Source organism: Perna viridis, chromosome 2 (genome assembly GCF_037379345.1).
Source record: "Perna viridis isolate PV_CMFRI_1.1 ecotype Kerala chromosome 2, ASM3737934v1, whole genome shotgun sequence".
Lineage (NCBI taxonomy): Eukaryota > Metazoa > Mollusca > Bivalvia > Mytilida > Mytilidae > Perna > Perna viridis.
Genome location: NC_142446.1, coordinates 39,744,083 through 39,761,763, shown reverse-complemented (window position 1 = coordinate 39,761,763; position 17,681 = coordinate 39,744,083). Strand labels below are relative to the sequence as shown.

The window sequence follows — 17,681 nt, the reverse complement described above, 5'->3', positions numbered from 1 at the left end:
AAAAAAAATGACGTTATTTGTAACCACTTTGTAACGTATATCGAAGAGTTTCTATTAAGAGTGATTTGATTGGATTTTGGATCCGGGTTAAATTAAAGTAACTCACTAGATGGCGCTGGACGATACCCGCTAAATATGAATGAGTGATGTTAGGGGTTTGAGGGAGCGAGGGTGGATTCAAAACCCTGACTTGGGAGGATGCTCAGTGGCATTTTCTAGAAAAACCTAGGACGCTTACCCCACCGGTGCACCTAGTTAATGCCCCCATTTTTATTAGAGTCTGGGTCCTCATTTATTTGCGTTATATTGGTTATTTACTGTTCTTTGTTAACTGTGTGTCTACTTTCTTTATCTAGTCGGTATTCCTGGATAAATTTCCTTTTTGTTACCGTTAGAATCCTAGTTCCCTTGATTTCCCTTTGAATAATCTGATAGAACTGGGAATTTGAACTGCACATGGTTATCGAACATATATGGTTTTTTTTAGTCAGATCATCACAAATCGGTGTTATCTTCCTTTTGTGTTTCAGAGAAAGACGAAGACTGTGATCTCCCTTCCTTGTGCTGAATACATAAAAAAAATCATATAAGTGTTCATATTAAAAATACATTGTTGGGTCAGCCAGGTACACTACCAAATTAATTACCTTTCACGCCACATGCTTACTTCATCTTAACAACTGTGAAAAATGGTCTCCATTACTAATACTATGTTTTGCCATGCTTGAACATAGAATATATAATATTTAAAACCATTCTGTAGTTGATGATGACTCAAAATAAATGATTTTTTTTTACTTTTATTGTTTTATATATTGATACAATAAATACTTGTATTCATATGTTTTATTGATAGTCTCGATCTCAGAATGGCAAGTACTTTAATATTTTATGTAACGTGTATAATTATTTTATTTCATATTGTTTAACAGTATGTGGTGAGACTTTAAAAAGAACTATTGAATCTGATAAATAATGAATCTGATTAATGTTACTTCTTTTACAATCTAATTAAAGGCTATATCTTACCGTTCCCGATTTCCCGATACTGGGAGCGATGCGAGATTTGATTTTTATTATGTTGTTTCTTTTATAACAAGTCTCACTATAAGTACATTAATTCATTATTTAGCCATGGACTTGACTTTTTTGTGAGAAACTCGGTGGGTGTTTCTAGAAAAGCAGAGGACGCTTATCCTACCGGTGCACCTGGTCCATGCTCCCAGTTTTCATTGCTCATTTGCTTTTGTTACTTTTTATGTATGATTTTAGTTACTTTATATTCTTTTTTGTGTATGTTTGATTTCCATGTCTAGTCTTTGTCCCTGGATTCCATTCTTTTGATTACTGCTATAACCTTTCTTAATCCCAAATATTTACTATTCTAAATCCCTTAGTGTAGGCCTTTCAAAAATAAAAGTGCAAATGGAGGTTGCATGCCCACTGGAGATATTAAGATGTAAAATTTGATTACGTTCTACTGCAGAAAATGCGGGAAATTTTTCTACTAGAATTTTAACATTTTACAACCAGTCAAAAAAAATTCACGATATAGCAGATCCAAGGAAAATAACATTCAAGTACGAAAAATTGTTTATAGGACGTAACACATGTATTTGAACAGTTGATTGTCTTGAGATATGATGGATCACCTTGCCTGGTTTTAAAACAAAACCATATTGGACGACTTCGATTTTCCCTATTGTCCCTTTGTTTAGGGTTCCCGGGTTATCTTGTCTCAGAATTTCCCACGATTTTTACTTCTTCATGAAGACTCTGGTGAGTTTCTCTCTTATCAAGAAGGAGGAAGTAAATTTCCTTTCAAGAATGCTGAAAGAGTAATCAAGGGAACCAAGGTTATAGCGTTAATCAAAAGAATGTAAATCCAGGGACAAAGACCAGACATGGAAAACAGACATACACAACAAAGAACAAAAAGTAACTAAAATCATACATACAAAGTAACAAAAGCAAATGAGCAACTCGAACTCCACTAAAACATTCCCTCTAAGATATTATATTTCGACGCACATATTAGAGATAATGGTTGATACATGTAATGAAGACAGGATTGAAATGTTAATTTATAGGGTAAACCCATCACCTAATATTCAATAACACAGAGGTTATCATCTGCTGAAAATTAGGTACAACTCTCAAATAAACAGCCACATTCACGTGTCACAACACCACTTTATTAGTTGAACGCACAAGTACAGCATGAACCGACAGTACGTACAAAAATACACTCCGGGTCCTGGTACAAACAATGCATTTTTAACCAGGTACTATATTACAAAAAGTCCTTGCTGTAGCATATTAATGATGAACAGAAAGCACACCAGCAGTTTACGATCTGTATAGACTGTCAGAATATTATGTACTGTAAATTAAGGTGAATACAGTGTCATGCGATTTAAATTGTACAAAAGTTTAGCACTACGTGAAATATGAATATTCATATAGTTCTTAAAATCAATATATATAGTGCTCTTCAGAACCGAAAAAGGAATTCAGGCTGGTTGTATTTCCACAGACGTGCTTGTGCTTTTGGTTGAACTTAACCAATCAAACTATTTACCAGATTCAAATTGATATTTCAAATCTTATCCAGACAATCAAAGCCCATCTCTCTTTCTCTTTTTTATTTTGACAGTTATCAGGCTCTCTCTCTCTCTCTCTCTCTCTCTCTCTCTCTCTTTTATTTTGACAGTTATCAGGAGTCACTATATATACATTTTGTACCAATAAGAAGTGTATTATTGTAATTATAAGTCCCTGATACTAACTCTTGATAAATACAGAGATACATCATGGTAATTCGTTTAAGAAAAAAAACTGAAGCTATTACTTGAAAATCTGTATTTGGTCCGATATCACTTTGGTCCGAATTATCATTGTACTTTTCATTCATGCCGGAATCTTACGAAACAACATGAACACATGACAGCTACATGTGAGAAGTTACTCCAGAGGGTAAACTATGTTTGTGTGACATAACCCCAACTTATACAATGCATTAAAAAATGGACCTACCATTTTGATTTTTACATTAACCTTAAAACATTCTGTAGAGTTTGGAAGAAGGAAACAATTTTTAGTACCTGAGCCTAAGTAAAATTATAGAGGTCAGTGCGTAATTTTTACGACTCAAATACATTTGCATAATACAAACAGATGATTTATTGAAGCAAAAGATTGATTATAATTCACCTTGGGATCACCTGAACAAGGCGATCACAATACTGGTATACCAACAAAATTTTATTCCAGTATTGTCTCCGAGTATTGTTCCAGTATTGTTGATGATATATTGTATTGTTTGGTTAATTTACATTGCAATAATTAAACTTTGTAATTATAGAATGACTGGACAATAGAAATAAAAAAAAACAATATCATGCTTTAATATAATTTTATTTCATATAGTTTTAAGGTATATATCCAAATTCAGATTAATCATGAAATTCATATGTATGTAAAAAGCACTACATGTATAAACTGTGGAAGCACTATAAATAAAAATTCACTATAAATATAAATTGAAAAGTTCACAAATTTAAATGTTCATACACAGCCACTGTCATTAAAGTTAATTTCATTTCATCAATAGTTTTAGTCTTCATTTGTCCCCCTTCTTCTTGAAGTGATTTGATGGCATGTTGATGTTCATCTACCTTTTTCTGTAGTTGTCTCTTGTCCAGCTGCATGATGTACTTTAGTGATTGTTGCACAGACAATGTAGTAGTTGCAGCTGGGTCATCTGACACTGTGTCATCTTCTTCAGGAGTAGTGCTTTTCTCAGATGCATGCCTTTTTCTGTACTGGTATTCTGTTTCTCCTGGTTGTCTCTTTCTTTTGACAGCATGACCCGTGGGACCTTCTGCAGAAATATGTACTGCTCTAGTGTTGTCATATGTTGTGGAGTTGTCCCTCCACAAGATGCAGGCAATGTCTTTGGCTTTAGTTGTTGTCTGTATTGTCTGGGATTCCAGGTCTTTTAAGTATTGAGTTGCCCAATTTGGTGGATGGTCTTGAGTAGCTGTGTCTTTGCAGTATTTAAGTTTTTTGTTTCTGGTTACTTCATTTTTCTTTATATTTGCTGCATATATCTCTGGTGTTATTGGTTGCAGAGGTTTGACCAAAGTGTCGAACATAGAGTGACTGAGTTGGTCTATAGACCAGCCTTTAAAATAATCATTGCTGTGTCTGATACATATGATTTTCACTCTTTCTAAGACAGGCATTTGATTTTATTTTATTCCATTCTATTCTTTTAATAAGAACACCTGATCAGACAGTATAGAAAGATTTCCAATCATAGTCAATTAATTAATTAATAAAATAAACAGTGGAATACATAATAAAATGACACATTAAACCATTTTTAAAAAAAAATTACAATACTGGAATAAAATTTTTTTCCAGTATTGTTAACAATGCTGGTATACCAGTATTGTGATTGCCTTGTTGCAAATATGTAATATATATACTGCAATTACTTCTTTGGTGAAACGTCACCAGATCATGGCAGATGGTTCCAGATATACAGGTTCTTGCTCCTATGAATGACCAGTTACTATCAAATATGAATATCACTTTTTACTATACTCATATTTGATAGGAACCAGACTTTGACGTAGTACCACATTTTTTATGTTTATTCTCAATGTTTTCTTGGGATATTTTCATTCTTTGTTTGAGGTCAAAATGAATTAAAGGTTGAATGATAAAACCTTTGATTTTGACTATGTGGTTATTGGATGGGGAGCAGGGCCCAGTGGCTGTGGTGAGTTTTGCCCACACTTTTTCTAGTGTAATGGGAAAGCATGATTTGACACACAAATTTATACCTCAGCCACCAAGAATTGAACCTTGGACCGCTCAGTGACAAACCAGTTTGGCTAAAGAATTAAACCTTTAGCCAAGTCAGTTACATTCTCACTACCTACTTAAAGGCAGGTAAGGTGTCCTGCCACCTCACCTCAAGAGTCTTCATACTACAAACGACTTTTAACAACTACATGTAACTCACTACATACACAAACCCAGTGGGTAGGCTGTTTTAACAACTACATGTAACTCACTACATACACAAACCCAGTGGGTAGGCTGTCCTGTCACACTATTTTTAAAGAGAAGGTAGTGTACTATACCTATGCTGTTTTCATTGTAGAATAAAAATGGCAAGAAGATCAGATCTGATAGGTTTCATTAAAGGATTGGAAACTATAACGAAAGCCTTGGCAGATACACAAAATGCTCAACTTCAGCAGAGGTGGCAAAACAGTAGCCTAAAGAATGTTGTCAAGGAGATGCAGGTCAAAGGTGAAGAAGTCATTGGAGAAGTTGTATCTAAACAACCAGAAATACAGGTTTGTGGATTCACTTGAAAACATTTGTAACCAAGATGATATTATGTGAATTCACTATCTTTGAATTTAAAAAAGATCAAGAATGACAAATAAAAATGTGTCTATCCTACCGGTATATAAATGAAGACTCTTGAATACTTCAGTTGTATTCATTACATGACATGTTTGTACCAACTACATGTAACTATATTTGTATCTTTACTATTTTAAAATCTTTATTGTGAAATATCTTGTGCTATTTCTTCCACAGCAAAGTGTCCAAGAAAAAATAACCTTGATGGCAACTCAAGCTAAGACAGTCTTAGACATTGCCAAAACACAAGCACTTGGTTCAATGCCAAAATTCATGAGAAAGGAACCTGCTGAGGAAGAATTCGAAGATTTTGATCTGTCTGATGTTCCAGGAGAAATTTTATTTAAAGATCAATCATCTACAGTTCTAAATAGCTTATCTCAACAGTCAGTCAATTCTCAACCAGCAATGGAGGTTGGTTCCTCACAAGAGACTCTAATTGATTCAAAATCTATCACAAATCATGTTGACTTTGGCTTAAAAGAAAATGGGGCACAGAAATTTTCAAATATGTCTAGTTCTTCTGGAACCACACATAACGATCCTGAATTAACTACATCACAGCTGAACATGTCAGCAATTGGAGCCAATGTTATTAACCTTCAAACAGTTGGTACGGAAGCACTGTCTACAGAAACAGAACATATTGTTTCACCAATGATGGGAACCATATCAAGTGACACTATTAAGAAGAATGTAGATCCATCTGTTTCATCTGATTCTGTGTTGTCTAGTCCAAGAAAAAGTGTTAAACCAGCAGCTCCTAAGGTATGAAAATAGTGTTGATAACATGGGTTTAAGCTTATTCTATTTGCAAATGCTGATCCAAGAGGGTATGCTTTTATAAACAATTTGCAAAACAAATTTTTTTCTGCGATAAAGTTATTACTACTGTTGTTTACATATTTATGATGTAAACAAAATAAATTACAGTCGAATTTCACTCCATACTACCTTATAGAGGCGAAAAATATAAAAAAACTAAAATATTGTTTACAAAACAAAACTCTTCAGGAAGCAAACAAATCCTGGTGATCAAGTCGATCTTGGACCAGGATCAAAAATTGCATGGAAATATCCGAACTTTGGTTTTTTATCTGAAACACATTTGAATGCTCCCTTGGAGTTTGAGCTACCAAGGTTTGGCTGTATCTAATTATTCATATAGAAACAAAATCAGCATGAAAGTTATGAAACATAACCTTATTTTGAAAAAAGAAGGATTCTTGATTTCACACAAAAAGAACAGCTTTGGTTGAAGCAGTGAGTGACACCCCTTCCTTTTGCTAATATTTTCCTTTTGGGTTGCTCAGGGAGCCTTATAACTTATGGAATATTTTTTTTCTTTTGGGGAAGGTAGTACTTATGTTTCATTACATTAGCTTTGAAGTACTAAAATATTCTATGAAATGGTGAAATTATTTGAAAAAAACTGTTATATAATGTAGCTTTATCATTGTTTGTACACCCTGATCACTTCTCTTGTTTAATAATTCCAGTTGAGTGAAAGAGCAAGGGAAAGACGAGTTCCAGCTTCAAAAATAGGAAGACTGGTCAATTATGGAGGTAATAGATATCCTGTTCTTTTAGTTGATTGATGCTTTACTTGCAGGATGTTGCTTTTGTCAGCTAGTACATAAAAAATCTGGCTCTGCATGCCTAAGTAGTTCATGCAGTGTCTATTTCATCGATCAAAAGGATTCATCCTGGAATGCATGAAATATTTATCATAGGGTATAAAACCACAATCAATCAAGTAATTAATCATTATTTTCATCATAAGTTACCTGTACTTAAAAAGAAATTAAATGCAGGTATTTTTTTTAATTGAAAAAAAGAATCTTTCACTGCTCATCTATGCTTTTGATCATGTGTCCCTTAAGGAAATTTAATAATACATGTAAGTTTTAAATTGTTTTCTTCTATTTTGTGAAGTTACATATTATTCCTAATGTTTGTCTTACGTTTACTTCTTACCCCAGGTTTAGCTGCTGGCTTAGGTATAGGTGCATTGGCAGAACAGACAAGAAGAGCTCTTGGTTTGAAAAATGATGGTATGTTTATTTTTGGGAATTAAATATTAAATTGGCTATTTATTTGTAGTTACAGGTGAAGTTACTCGGATCTTTGCAGAAATAATTTGTCTCCAGAGTTTTAGCTTACACCTTTGATGAAAAAAGTTTCTAAAATTGTAATCAGTTTCAAAACCAAAGTTAATCTGAAATTCAATTCTTTTACTATATTTAAAATGAAATTGACATTCAAGTAATTAGAAAAATGGTATTAAAGATTCCTCCATGCTGAAATATGTATGGTTTTGTTTACATAAATGACAAAAGCATTTTATCTTATATTTGATATATTTAAGAAATGACCACTGGTGCAATACTAGATAAAAGTCCCTTTCTGACAGAAGCTAATGCTGAGAGACTAGTGAACACCCTATGTCGTGTCAGAGGTGCTGCCTTAAAGCTTGGACAGATGCTCAGTATACAAGGTAGCATTCAAAATTATAGATAATATTCTTCAACATTTATGATATAAATGAGGATAAGGAATATTTGTAGTTAATATACATGTACTTACAGTACCTTGTATACTCATCTTTAGGCAAGATTTTTTGGGGTAAATTTTCAACTGCCAGGAAGTGTACTGACTTATTGGCCAGATTTAGTTCATTGCCTAAAAATTCCAGCAGGAGAATTTCCAAGAGCTTGATAACTCACATGAAGTGAAATCAACAATGAGCAGCCAGACCAGTTTACAAGTTTATAGGTACATGTACAAATGTAGATCAATTTGTACTGAAGTGTATACATTATGCATAGCATACGTGTCACATGAATAGTAGTAGTGGGCATGTCAACTTTACATCAGCACACAATCTGCTCAGAATAAATATTGCTGTAATAAAGATATCTATTCCTTTGTTGACTGGTTTTTACTCTGTATAAACCATTCTCTCTTGAAATTTCAGTCAACATGGTATATTTCTTTTCTGACTGGTCAATTTTGGTTCCCACAGCTTAATTTGTGATTGCAACATCAAAATTTATTCAAATTATAAAAGAACTTTGCATCATGAAGCAGTTTGTGTTATTTCACTTACACCATTTTAAGAAGATTCTGTCATGTAATTTTATATTTATTTTAGTCTAAGGTTTATTATTTTTGTACTTTATCATTGAATAAGAAAATAAGATTAAAGACATGTTACATTAAAAAAAAATAATTGAGCTTGTGTGTTTGATTACAGACAATTCCTTGATAAATCCAGAAATAGCTAAGATATTTGATAGAGTCAGACAGAGTGCAGATTTTATGCCTACATGGCAAATGATGGTCAGTATTAACAAGATATATGGAGGGCATTCAATTCTTTTTTGAGCCGTCTCACCTATCGTCTTCATGCCCCATGTCATATAAGGCCCTGATACTCTGTCTCCAATTAAATCTGTCCTGTTCTGCCAACCTGGCCATTTGAGTAAACAGCCTTGATTCATCTTATAAACCTTTAAGTATGGTTCTGCCTAAAAACCAGATGGGAAGGGGGGTGATTTATCAGATCTTGAGATAATCAATGAAACTGATCTAATACATTTGTTAGGTCCCAAAAACAGCCCATCCTATGTTCATTTCCTTGGATCTGACTGGTTAAGGTGCAAAAATTCTGGCAGAAAATGTTTGAATACAGTTTCTGTGAGGCCTACTGAAGGATTTCCAATAAAAAAAATCTTTGGGGTTAAGAAATGCATGAATCACTAATCATAAGCTTCTGCCTAGATTTAAGATAGGGCTTCACTTAAATACTCTTAATAGTTATACACCCACTATTGTTCTTGGTTATAACCTCAAGAGTGGTCTGATGGTTGTGTGCTTTCCTGTAATGTGGAAGGTTGCTGGTACAATACCCAGCAAAGTCCTGTCAAGGACTTATATTGGTAGTCAATACATCATATCTGAGGTTAAATGATGACTAATTGGCTCAGAGTCAGATTAATTTTTCTGTATGGGTTTGCATGCCTACTTGCATGTATTGCTTCTTTTAGCAAGCTCAATAAAAATTTCTTTTGCACTTATGTGAAGCAGGGTCTCTTCGATTGATCAGATCTAGATGTTCTTGTCCAGTAAATACATAAAATATCTGGTATAAAAAATATCTACAATCAATCAATCAATCAATCAATTAAACAGTCTGTTTACATCACTATGGCATCTCAAAACTATTATGGTTGTTGACTGCTGCTTTCTTTAGTAAGTATAAAAAAAACTGTAGATGTGTTGTATTTCAGAAAGTGTTAAGGAGAGAACTAGGTTCTGATTGGCAAAGTAAACTGAAGTATTTTGAAGAGAAACCATTTGCTGCAGCATCCATTGGTCAGGTTCATAAAGGTGTATTACATGATGGAAGACAAGTTGCTTTGAAAATACAGGTATGTTAATTTAACAAAATATTAACATCATTCTATACCAAACCCTGAGTATTAAGATATACATGTCTAAACCAGTTATGTTTTATAGCCCTTCATTTTATGCCAAACCCGAAGATTTAAAGCCAACTAAAAATTGTCTCCTACTTCTCAGGCTCTCCATTGGCTCTTACGAAAGTGGCTTACTGCTCATTTTATCATCATACATCAAAATAAAAAAAATCCCCTCTTTATCATTTTGCTGGCTATAAAAAATGTAAAAAGTACTCTCATGACTCTTTTGAAGCTAAAAAAAATATAAAAAATGGTTTTCATTTAAAAACATGACATAGTGCCTGTTGTTACTCAATCAAATCATTTGTTTGATGTAAGCAGTATCTAGTATACTATTTAAGCTCCTTTGAAAACAAAGTCGTATATTAATCCTACAGTATTATGCGTAAGAATGCACCAAGTCAGAAAATAAGACTGACAGTTAATGTTGGAGTATGCCAAAGAGCAGTACCTGTCTGCTCTAAAAAGTGGTTATCAAATATCCTATGTGCATCAAATTAGATTTTCATTATAGATGGTAGATAATAATCATTCAGAGCTTTTACAGTACTGGTATTTATGACATAATTCAAGACAAATAATGAAAAACTGTTGTTAATTGTATCCATTCTCAATGGAAAGAGCAGATTTTTCTAAGTCAAATATTCAAAATGTTGATGCTTTTTTAATGTGTGAATACTTATTGTGCTTTGCAATCCTGTTAATAAATGTTCCCTAATGAAATATTTACTTTATTCTTTTGCAGTATCCTGGTGTTGCCAAAAGTATTAACAGTGACATTAATAATTTAATGTCAATAGTCAATGTATACAACTTTCTTCCTAAAGGTAAGTACTGTTTCATAGCTTAAGAACCAACATAATTTGAGACAATGATTTTTCTGTTTTTAGCAAAAAGCATATATTTCAATGCATTTCCTTTGTAAATGTATACACACAGTTGGAAATACTAGCCCGACTTCCTGGCCGTGACTGGTAATTCCTGGGCAGGGCTGGCTAAAATTTAGCAAATTTTGACTGGTTTTGTAGTTAAAACATGTAACATTCAAGTTCAGGGCTGGTTATAATTTTCAGTGAATTTCTTACCCTGATATAAATTTCCATTAGCCAATTATATCAATTTCTGCTACTCTGTCATAGAACAAGTTCGTTAAGGAGGTAGACCTAGGGTAAGGGACATAACTCTTGAAATCATATTCAATTTCACCAAAGCCTACCATGCTTACATTTGAAACTTAATGAAATCAGTCCAAGTTACTTTGATACTTACATGAGATTGATGTAATATGCTGACTAGAAATGTTCCAAAGATTTGTAAGAGTTGTGTCCCTTATCCTAGGTCTACCTCCTTAAGGCACAGGCTGCTGTCACTCTTGTCCTTTGTGGATAACATCTACATACAGTGAAACCTTTAGGACTTTAAAATTGGTAAGGTTTAGACAGATGATATTGGAATTTTAAAAATGTGTCCTGTTTAAACAGATTTTCAGATTAGAGCTGTTCCATCAACAGATATGAGATACCCAGGAAGGCACTTTTCACAAGGGGGGGCCACCCATAGAATTTCTATTAATGTTTTGTATTAAACTGTATGGTTTGTCAAGAGACCTGAACACCCAGCTGTAAACAAAGAAAAAAATCCCCCCCACTCATATGTTTAACTTGATCAGCCCATATTCTGGGTTTGGTTCTGGTAAGTTCCTCTGTACTATTAATTTGAAAAAAAAGGAGGTGAGAAAAATTACATAACAAAAATATCCATACCATTCTAGTTTAATTTACTTAGCATGTGTAACATTTATTTTCCGTTTAGGCCACAATTTTTTTTTAATTTGTTGGTTTACAGATCCGTTGACCCTATTATTCCAGCTTGGAGAAGAAAAATAAAATTGGAATTTCAGTTTTCCCATTATTATTTTACTGCCACCAACTACAAAAAAAAACTGGCAAGTGCAAAATTGTAACATCTACTTTTTAAAATAAAGTGGCAGACAATGCCTGCTTCTAGTTTTGTTCATTCATCAACTCAGTGATAAGATCCAACCAACATGGCTGCCAAAATTTCACCACATCAATAAAATCATGAGATGTTAAAATCAAAATACCTTTTATTGAAAAGAATGTGAACAGTTATTGTTAATGATTTAAGAGTTTGAAAACCTCGTGGGTTTGTTTTTATTCTCAAAAGGCGGTAGATAAACAAGGGGAGGTAATTGGTAGAAAAATCGAAGCTGTGATGTTGTCTGTGGACATATGCAAGAGAGCTCATAACACAATATTGAGAAAATTTAGTTAAAACATAACTTGCATGTTTTTTTTTTTCTTTTCTGAAAACCATATCACCCTCCATATTATTGAAATTATATAAACAATTTTTAAATCACAGGATATAACTTTAAAGAGAAGTTTCATTGTCTTCCAACTAATGACAAGTTATTAGTTTTTAATGTGTTTTTAAGTTTAACAACCTCTACTCACTCTATTTTTTTTTTTTTTTTAAGTTTTCAAAAAGATTAAGTAGTCTTGGTTGTAATTGTTATATGAAAAAAGAAGACAAATGGAAAAAAAATGTTGTCTTTTTTTCCATTATAATGAACTCTGTCTGCAAACTTATTTTCTGTCCCTGAATTATTCCTGTACTTTATAGGTTTTTTGTTGATATTGACTTATCACTAAGTCCTTCTGTAACAGAACTTGTTTACACCAAAACAATGCTCAATGACAAAGTAAACAGTTCATAGTTTTGACCAACGTTGTTTTAAAAGTCAAGTTTCCAATTTGATTTCATTTTAACTTTTAAATCACTTTTTACCACCTTTGTTATAACCTAACTATATCATACGGTAAGGAAGACTATGAATACAAAAAATTAGAGGAAATTAAAATTGTTTCAGTATTGCACATTGAATTTATTGGACACTCTAAAATTTGGAATGAGAAAATGATGTGTAGGTACATACAGTAGATTAAAATCCCACTTCCAAACTATGTCAGGTTAGATAATGGAATCTTTGAGAAAAGAGTTTTTATTTAAAATATAAATAATAGCTAGGTACAATGTATTTGTGGTTCCCGTTTTATTATTTATTGACTGACCAACCTGATTTCATCAGGTCAAAAATCTGTAAACCAACAAATTAAAAAAACTGTGGCCTTAGTTCACAAAGTACTGTACTGTTCTTTCTCCTATTTCAGGACTTTATGTTGAAAATGTAATGGAAGTTGCCAAAAAAGAACTTGCATGGGAAGTAGACTATATAAGAGAAGCCGAATGTGCAAGGAAATTTAGGTAACAGAATTGAAATGAAAGTTGTGTTCAATTGTTAAATGTATGGTAATTGCCCACTTGGTAGGCCAATCATTGAATAATGTACCTATTCAATGAAGAAATTAACTTTCTGTATTTGTGAATATAGTCTACTAGGCCAAATATTTTTGTATTGCACTTAATTTCTCATTGTTGAAAGATTGATTAAAGTTGCACCTGGAAGTTTGAATATTTTTTGTTTGCCTGTGTGTTGTAAATTCAGAAATATATGTGTAATTTTTATATCCCTGCTCTGAAGGGTAGGTCCCTGTGCAGGTCCGGGTGTTAAAAGAATAGGCCTGCAGCAGCGCTAAGCTTGTCGTAAAAGGCGACTTAACAGTGCTCAGAACCCTAGCCAGGGGCTAGGGCGGTCTGCCCACAGAGCAACTGGGATGTGTGCCCCAGGTGGTGGAATGGGCTACCCCTGGTGTGTTACATGCTGGGGTTGTCAGGCTCTAATACGGAAAACCTGACCGCAAACCATAGTGGTGCACCGTGTTGGGAAAGATGCCAAGTTCCTCGCATGTTAAAGAACCCTACTGTCGTATTCTCCCGGAGTAGGAACCATAGGCTCCGCCACAGGAGGCTAAATTGCCCGACCCTACCCATCTCTCCCTATTTCCAGTGGCAATCAAAATTTGTTGACCCCATTGTCCTTGTGTCCCATCCCTTTTTCATTTCATGTTCATTTTATCATCAATTTCATGTTCATCGTCTGAATATAGCTGAAATATTGCTGCTCGGACGTTAAATCCCAACCAATAAACAAACAAACATCATCCATTTCATGTTCATCGTCTGAATATAGTTGAAATATTGCTGCTCGGACGTTAAACCCAACAAACAAACAAACTGAAGGGTAGGGGTATACTGTTTTACCCTTGTCTGTGTTTCTGTAATACTATTTTCTGTCACAATTTTCTCAGCGACTGCTCAATTTCAGCTGCTTGAAATTTTAACATGTTCTTCCTGTAGGTTTGCCATATGGTAGGATATATTTTTAGAGAAATTTTGACAACAAATTCCTATTTATCTAGGACTTTATTTATGTTCTTGATGTTTTGATTGGAAGTGGGGGTATCACTAGTGAGCCATTGCCCACAGATTTCTTGTTAAGTCTGTGCACTTTTTGCAATGATAAAAACACCACATATATTATGAATTAAAATATGTTGTATTCAGTAATGTTGTTTGTAGAATGATTGAATTAAAGTAACTCTCAAGATTTTACGAGACAATATGATTTGGTTAGAAGTATTTGCCTTGGGTCTATCTGAAGTTACAAGAGTTCAGATTACAAGTGGTCCAAAGATTGGTGCCCTCTGAACCAGAACCTTTGAACTCCTTTTTACCAGAGTCCTAGATCTTTCAATCGTTTACATTTACACTTAATTGAGAATCTTTCATTACTCTCAAGTGGACCTTTGATTTGATATTTAAATGAGTCCTGGACATGTCTTTCTTAAGAGCAAATTTGAACTCAAACTAACTCAAATTAAGATGTGTTAAACCTGTAAATGTACATAGAGCAGGGAAGAATTATGAGAAAGAACATGAAACTTCCACTATCCTATGAAACCTTTTGCTACAGCAGGTGGACAATACTTTGAAATTCCTTTATACTTAGAATTGTCTTTACTTTGGTAGGCATCTGACATCATTGAAATCAAACACTTCTCATGTTCTTGTTTTTCTTTTGTAGAAGCTTTCTAGCTGATAATGATAATTTCTTGGTACCAGATGTTATAAACGAGTTAAGTACCCAAGAAGTATTAACAACAGAATATGTTGAGGGTCTACCATTAGATCAGTGTGTAGATTTAGATCAGGATGTTAGAAATAAGGTAAGCTTCCTGGAAACTTTTCAGGCACAAGGTGATAAGTGCCCGTCTTAGCTATGTAGTTATTTGTTAGATAGATAGGTAATTTTCTACTATTTATGTAATTTTTTTTTCAGAAAATAAACAGAAAGAGTATTTTCTTTTATAATAAATGAGAAATAATGTTTTACTTGATAATTACACTTTTAATGAAAGATTTGAAAGACTCAGTAAGGTATTTAATTCAGTGTCTCAGCAACCTGCTAGTAAACCCAGTAATTTGATATTTACTATTGAAGAGATAACCCAAAACCTTCAAATACAAAATTCAGCTATCTCCATTTTTATGTACATGTAATTATCTTTTGTTATAAGGTTTAAAAGTGTATTTTCAGGATTAAAAATGGATGTAGCACTGGCATGATCATTACTGGAAAATTCTGATAGAAATTTAAACATGAATTATTATTGTCATGATTCTAAATAAAAGTTTTAAAAAAGTAAAGTGAAAATCATTAGATTGTGTTTGTTAACTAGATAGCTATTAATTTCTCTCAAAGATGAAATGAATTCTTCCTTACCTTGTGTTATATTATTACAGATAGGAAGCAATCTCCTTTATCTAACATTGACAGAAGTATTTATATGGAGATTCATGCAGACAGATCCAAATTGGTCAAATTTTTTCTTTGATCCTAGTACAGAAAAGGTTTGTATAAAAAAAAAACCATTTATTTATTTATTTTAACATAAAGCTTTCATTACATTAACTAACCTGCCAGTATGTGTTATCCTAAACAATGCTCTGTGCTTTAAGAACATTTGCGTTTTTTTTAAATTCAGATTTTTGAAGTTTTATTCAAAGTACTCCTTGAAAAAAAAAACAATGACTTTGTTTTTTTATATTTGACTAACAATTTTCAAGGGTATTTACATGTAATGGTTGTACTTAGGCTTGATCATATTTTAATTTTTTTTAGAAACAATGGTTTGTTTCTCTAATAAACTGAAGTGATATGGAGTTTGGGCATCAATTCATTTTATCAGTTTTCCTTGCTATCATGTATACCTTTACCTCAAACCATGTATTTAGAGGATTGAGTCCAAACGAAACTTGATACACTGGTTACAATTAATTAGTATGTAAAGGCATTAATACTAATTTTAATTGTTTGTTTAATCCACCTCATTTAAAAGTTCAATGTTTTCAATGGAAATGTGTGAGAAGTAACCTTACCTGCAGTATATTACTTTAAGTCATCTTCTTTTTGTCACTTTTGTCAGGTAATACTTTTGGACTTTGGAGCAACAAGAGAGTTTTGTAAAAAATTTGTTGATGATTACATAAGAATTATTAAGTCAGCAAGAGATCAGGACAGGGATGGTATACTGGAGTGGTCTCAGAAAGCTGGATTTCTGACAGGATATGAAACCAAGGTAGAAATTATCAAATATTAACTCAAATTAAATCTACAATGTTGCTCTACATCTACCATGTCCTTTTGTAGATGATCTGAAAATATTCTATGAAAGGTATAGAGACAAACATGACTATATTTTACATTGTCTCTTCCCTTACACTATGGCTTGAACAAACTTAGAGAATTTATAAGCAAGTCCTTGTATTCACAAATATTAAACATTAGTCATAATGTAATAATGTATTTCCGTCAGCTTTGTCACCACTTATGTCTAATACTTTGTTAATAACTTTTTTGTAAATACATGTACTAAAACAACTTATTTTTAAAATTGCTAATTATACCAGCATCATAATGTTCAATTACCTTATTACCCAAAAAAGGCAGTTCAAAGTCATTATTTGGTTTTCATGCAATTTGTCATGAACAGTTTACTGCTACCAAAGAGTGTTGAGGGTACTTTTAAAGGATTCATAGTAAGGGAGGCGTTTTGTTGGTTTTTATTCTTTTGATATGACAATAAAAATTGGTAATCAGGCACCCTCATAAGAGACGAGGGAGGGCTTGCAAACCAGGAAACTATTTTTTGTTAGCTTTATATTATATTTTATGAATAGTTGGCATACATTTTATTTCATTTCATGTATAGTTGGCATACACTGCATTTCATGTTTAGTTGGTACTTGTATACTTTATGTTTCATGTGTATTTGACAGCTGATTTGAAAATTCACATTGTTTTCTAAGCTCATTATATTTTGATACTTGGTAGGCACAAGTTAGAAACCATTGTGGAAATAAATGACTCATTACATTTCAGTTGATGGAAAAGGCCCATGTAGACTCAGTGATGATTCTTGGTCAAGCGTTTGCTAGTGAGAGACCTTTTGACTTTGGTAAACAGACAACTGCTAGTCAGATACAAGATCAAATCCCAGTGATGGCCAAACACAGACTAACACCTCCACCAGAGGAGACTTATTCATTACATAGGAAAATGGCTGGAGCATTTTTACTTTGTGCCAAACTGAACTGTAAAATCCAGTGTGGACCACTGTTTGATAAAATTTATGAACAATATCAGTTTGGAGATGCTGAATCTGAAGTTTAATGTTTTTGGTTTATAGATCATGTATATTGTGTATTTAATGTTTTCTGATGTATTGTCTTAATATAAAAACAAGTAAAAATGATTGCAACCTC

The 17,681-nt window shown here is 33.1% G+C and overlaps 1 protein-coding gene across 2 annotated transcripts; it reads left to right on the top strand.

The window, feature by feature from the left end:
• The first annotated feature begins 2,878 nt into the window (after nt 1-2,878).
• LOC148625011 (atypical kinase COQ8B, mitochondrial-like) lies at nt 2,879-17,681 on the top strand. 2 transcript variants are annotated; one of them, XM_088568196.1, is made up of 14 exons: nt 2,879-3,128; nt 5,177-5,375; nt 5,626-6,216; nt 6,948-7,014; nt 7,431-7,502; nt 7,817-7,945; nt 8,705-8,790; nt 9,741-9,881; nt 10,678-10,759; nt 13,127-13,220; nt 14,941-15,082; nt 15,660-15,767; nt 16,343-16,495; nt 17,299-17,681. In XM_088568196.1, the coding sequence occupies exons 2-14, from the start codon at nt 5,184-5,186 to the stop codon at nt 17,587-17,589; spliced, it is 2,148 nt and encodes a 715-aa protein (XP_088424322.1). In that variant the 5' UTR covers nt 2,879-3,128; nt 5,177-5,183; the 3' UTR covers nt 17,590-17,681. The 2 variants fall into 2 exon arrangements, with proteins under 2 accessions (XP_088424322.1, XP_088424321.1); XM_088568195.1 differs by having other exon boundaries at nt 2,902-2,976.

Excerpts from the sequence above, each read along its gene's own strand:
- LOC148625011 (XM_088568196.1), top strand. The coding sequence starts at position 5,184 with ATGGCAAGAAGATCAGATCTGATAGGTTTCATTAAAGGATTGGAAACT. Across the intron at positions 7,015-7,430 it reads AAGACTGGTCAATTATGGAG|GTTTAGCTGCTGGCTTAGGT; the intron begins GTAATAGATATC and ends TTCTTACCCCAG. Across the intron at positions 15,083-15,659 it reads ATCAGGATGTTAGAAATAAG|ATAGGAAGCAATCTCCTTTA; the intron begins GTAAGCTTCCTG and ends ATATTATTACAG.